Raw genomic sequence first — 4951 nt, forward strand, 5'->3', positions numbered from 1 at the left:
TGCACAGACCTCCCCTGGAGGGTCCTTACACCAAATACCCCAGGCAGCCGAAAAGGTAGAGCAGCTCATTGCTCCCTGGGGAGCACACACATCCACCAACCCCGGCAGCTCTCTGAGCCTTAGCTTCCTTATCTATAAAATGGATTTATTGTAAAATCAATAAAGTTGAAGCATTAAAAACCATTCCTGTTGGCCTTTGGTCTCCACCCACCCCAACCCCTGGCCAGTGGTCCAGGAAACCATACAATATGCATGCCCTTGTCTTCATCCCTGTCTCAAGCGTTCAGCTCAGTCGGCACCAGCACTGGGAAGCTTCTCAAGCTTCTGACCAGCCAACCAGCTGCGCTCCAGCGGTTGGCCTCCTCCCACCCCATCTAGTGCACAGGGGAGATGGGGGGGGTAGAAAGCCAAGGGCATCAGCACTCCCACCTCAAGGTGCCTCGGCGGCCACCCGACACTCTAATACCCGATTGGCCGACAGAACTCAGGGCGCAGATCTGGCCACCCCAAATGTCTGGGCTAAAGCACCATGGGCCCAGCGCAGGCGGAGATCCCTAGTGGGCCCCCGGCCGCAGCTTAAGAGCCGCCAGGCAGGACAGGGGCTGCTCCCAGCAGGGTTGTGGAACAGTAGGGCAGCCCAGAGCAGCCACGAAAGATCCAAAAAAGTATTGGGAGAGAGGCATGCCCACCACCTAATTCCCCCCTAGGAGTCCCAACCTTAGATCTGGGGATTTCGTGGGAACAGGGATGGCTGAGCCAGTTCTGGAGAGGCTCCCAGGATCGCCCAGCTCCGTGGTGGATCCTGCTTTTCCGCTACGGCTTCCCAGCCGCGGGCAAGGAGGAAAAAAGTCCTGGTTCTCCCCAGGGCGAGGGGGAACAGGAACCCCATGCTGTCCCCTCTCTTGGGCAATGCTACCCACCCCCAGCAGCCCGGCAAAGCCCCTCTCCCCCTCTCCCTGCAGCCCTGGAGACGAAGTGGATTTTAAATCAGGACATTCGTCCTGTGACGATTCATGCCCAGAGTTTCTTTTTCTCTTCCTTTTTTCCGGGACAGATCAGAACTGCCCGATTTTTCTTTCGAAGCTACAAGACTAAGTAGATTTCTTTATGGGGCCTCAGATGGGGGTGGGGGAGGTTGGTAGGAAATACAGAATGTGGCCCGTCTACATCGCCATCACTTTATTGTATTGTCACCGTTAACTTAACTATAAATACTACGGCGGGGAGCGAGGCGCCGGCGGCCTCGGACTTCGGGGCTACGAGCCCCGGCGCGACCCCGACCCCAGGCGCCGGCCCTCCCGGCTCTGTACACTATTTACAGCTCCTCGTTCCTCTCTCTCGACCCCCTCCCGCAAGGCAGCGCGTGTGCAAGAAAGTAGCATCGTCTGTCTGTGCAAGTCCTTCGAGTTAGGCAAGAGCCACAGCCGGCCCGCGGCCGTCAGCTGTCCGAGTCCAAATCGCTTTTACCTTCCTCTTCCCTCTTCTCGGGCGACGCCTTGGACGACGTCTTGTTCCACTTCTCGGCGTTTTCCGACTCCTCCGACGAGGACCGCTTCTGCCGCCTCCATTTGGCACGGCGGTTTTTAAACCAGACCTGTTGCGCAACGGAGGACAGAACAACAGTTAAGATCAAAGGCGCGCTCCCCCCACCCCGGCGGCCCCGGCACCCCCGGCACCCCGGGGGGGGCCCTCGGCGGCCGCGGGTGACGCCGGCGTGGGCTCGGAAGCCGGGGACCCCGCACCCACGCCCACAAAAGGACGGGGGACTCGGTCCCGCTTCCGCATTTCCCTGCAACTTCCTGGGCCTAAGGCGCCCTCCGGCAGCCTCCGGGCCGCCGCAGGATGTCGGTCAAGTTCAGGGAGACCCGAGCCGAGCCCGGCTGCAGAGCCGAGCTAACCCGGCGGGGGCCCGATCTCGCCGGCAAGGCCCGGCAGGCGCGCCCACCTCCACTTTCTCCTCGCGGAGGTGCACCTTCCGGGCCAGCTGCTCGCGGGTGCCCACGTCTGGGTACTTGGTCTCCTGGAAGAGGTTCTCCAGCGCTTCCAGCTGCTCGTCGGTGAAGATGGTGCGGTGCCGCCGCTTCCGCCGGCAGTGCAGCTGGTTGAGGAGTTGCAGCTCGGTGCGCGACAGCGTGCCCACGTTCATGTAGGGCAGCATCTGGTGCGGGACCGGGGACACCAGCACCGAGCCGGGGCCCTCGTAGCCTGCGACAGAGGACGCACGGTCGGCCGGCTCCCCTGCCACTGCGCACACCGCCCGCCCGCGCCGCGACCCGCTCCCCCTAGAAAATCCTTTGCAGCGGGGCGCTGGGAACTGGGGGCGCGCGGAAATCGGAAATGCAGGGCAGTGGGGGAAGCGTGCTAGAGCGTCCACCCGCACACTCTCAGGGCCAGTTAGGGAATCCCAAAAACCTCGTCTCCCCACGCAGCCACTAAGTTACAGTTTCCTCTAACTCTCGCCTTAAGTTTGCAGCAAGTGTACAAACCCCCGTGCCGGATCGGCCAAGAAAAAAGAGGTGTGTGTGTGGGGGGGGGGGAGGTTCGTATGTACAAGGAGAAAAGTTAGTGCAAAAAAATGGAAAAAGCCAGCGCCAGCTCCAGGGACCGAGGACCGCGGCAAGAAGGCCGGCGCGGGCGCGACCCTACCTGGGGGCGTCGGGACGCAGGAGCACTGCTGGGCGCCCAGCGGCGGCACGGCCCCGCAGCAGGCCGGGCCCACGGGCGCCGCCTGCACGTGCAGCTGCCCGTAGAAGTAGTTGTTGTAGCCGAGGCGGGAGCCGCCGACCGCGGCCGGGAGGCCTGCGCCGCCGGGGCCCACGGGGCGCGGATAGAAGGCGCCATAGTCCGAGGAGGCGCCGCCGCCGCCGCCGCCGCCGTAGAGCGAGTCCCCGTGCAGGGCCGGGAAGACGACGGGAGCCGCGGCGCTGGGCGCCACGGGCAGCACCGAGTCTTTGCAGCGCGGCCGGGCGGCCAGGATGTTGTCGATGCTGAACATGCTGGCGGGCATCCCCGAGCCCCGCGCCGGGACCGGGGGGCGGCGGGGAGGCGCCGGGGAAAAAGCCTCAAAGTTGGGGGGGGGTCCACTCTCCTCCAGCGGCCGACCAAACCGAAAGAGAGCGCGGGCGAGCGCGCAGCCCCGCGCCCCTCCCCGCCCCCTGCGTCCGCTCTCCCTCCTCCCGCCCTCCCCTCGCAGCAGCGTTCGCCGAACTCAACCCGCGGGTAGGACGGAGTTTAGACCAGCTGAACCTCTTGTTGGTTTTATACTGAGTCGACGTCATCCTGGATTTAGTTCCTGGTAATATGCAGATGACAAACAGAACCAGATTTGGCCCTTTCTGTTCCTTTGGGTGGGGGGGGGGCTTTAGGGAAGGGGGAGGGGGAGAGGTGCCAAGGGGAGGGGGTTGCGGGGGCCAGAAAAGGGATTGTGGATTGCAAATTAATGAAATTAACCTAATCTTTCCCATTCAGCGGCCCCGCGGCGGGCCGGCCGAGCTGGGCGGGCGTCCTAATTGCTCCGGTTAATCTCATTAATTCCATTGTGCGGCGCAGTTAACAACTCCCTCCGCCCCCACCCTTTTTTCTCAGATTGGGTCCTATTATTGGGTGCGATTTCCTCTGCGAGAAACTCCAATTCATTGTGGCCAGTTTTACTTTGGGGCTACTTTTTGCCCCATTTCGGAACTTGTTTTGTCTTAGAAAATGCGAGGGGCTGCGTCCTCTCTCAAGCAAGATTAAAAACTCCGCTCTTCTTCCGGACCCCCAAGACCTCACCGTCAAATTTCACCTCTATTTTTTTTTTTTTTAATTTCGAGGTTCTTTCCCGAGTGGAACAGGGTAATCCCATCCCCAACCCTTTTGTTTTTGCAAAGGCCAAAATTTGTAAAGGCGAAATGGACGAAAGAGGTGCGTTGTGGTTCTTAAAATATGTGTCTATTTTTTCGCAGTCACTTTGGGTCTGACAACTACCATAGGAATCCGTAGGCCCTTACACAGCAGAGACCAAATTAAAATTCGCCAGCAAGAGTACCGCGCACAAGCGATGCTTCCAGCTGCTTCCTGCGTGGGTGTCGGTAGGTTTTATGCTTTATCTTTCGCTTTTTAAAAAATTATTCTTGGAAATGGGGTGTGTTCTCTCCCATCCTATTTTTGTTTTCAATCCAAAATCCAGAAACGGGGCTTTGGGGATTCCCCACCCCTTTTCCCAACAGTTGAGTCTCGCCAGCCCCCTGACTGGGACAGGCCCCCTAGCTGTCCCTCACCCGACAGGCCCGGGCTGGGCTCCCCAGCCCCGGCGGCCTGGCCGAAGCCGGGCTCTGCTCGCCGCAGGCGGCCGCCGTTGATTCGCGGGATCCTCGGCGCCGCACTGCCCGTCCGCCCGAGCTGCCTGCCGGAGGCGCATCCAGCCCGCGACCGTGCGCAGGCGGCAGAGCGCCCTTCGAGAAGGTAGGCGACGGTGCGCGCGGAACGAAAGCAGCCCCCGAGGTCCTTGCGGGCCCGGCGCAAGCCCCAGCCTTGCAGAGATGTCCTTTCTCGGCCCTTCGCGCAGGCACCTCCAGCCACTCCAGGGGAAGGGCCGAGCCCCGACGAGACGGCCCGAGGGCCGGGTTGGGGGGCAACTCGGGTTTGCCGAAGGAGGGCCGCCTTTAACTCAACGCCCATTTCTCCCTGTTGCTCTCGAGCTAATGAACAGGGATCCCCGCAGGGTTGTCTGATGTTGCTTCAGCAAGGCCTCTCTGTGGGCTGCCTCCTCCCGGGCGGTAGGGCAAAGGGGAAAGGGCACTTGTCAATTGCTGTTCCCGGGTCAGAGGAGTCGTGGCGCGGCGGTTAGGTCCGGCCGGGGCGCAGAACTCGGGCGGTGCGCGGGAGCGGCCGGGGAGAAGCTAGGCGGCGGTGCTTTTCCTAGGCCTCCCTTCGTGGACCTCTGCACCCTCAGGCCCACCCGCTCGGGGCC

General features: G+C 61.9%; 1 protein-coding gene across 1 annotated transcript; it reads right to left on the minus strand.

Moving 5' to 3' along the window:
* Nucleotides 1-1143: 1143 nt before the first annotated feature.
* On the minus strand, nt 1144-3007 carry GSC (goosecoid homeobox). The gene is made up of 3 exons (XM_036095603.2): nt 2647-3007; nt 1946-2205; nt 1144-1594 (listed from the first exon to the last, which is right to left on the minus strand). Exons 1-3 carry the CDS (start codon nt 3005-3007, stop codon nt 1439-1441), a joined length of 777 nt encoding a protein of 258 aa, XP_035951496.2. The 3' UTR covers nt 1144-1438.
* Between the last annotated feature and the right edge of the window lie 1944 nt (nt 3008-4951).

Source organism: Halichoerus grypus, chromosome 8 (assembly GCF_964656455.1).
Source record: "Halichoerus grypus chromosome 8, mHalGry1.hap1.1, whole genome shotgun sequence".
Lineage (NCBI taxonomy): Eukaryota > Metazoa > Chordata > Mammalia > Carnivora > Phocidae > Halichoerus > Halichoerus grypus.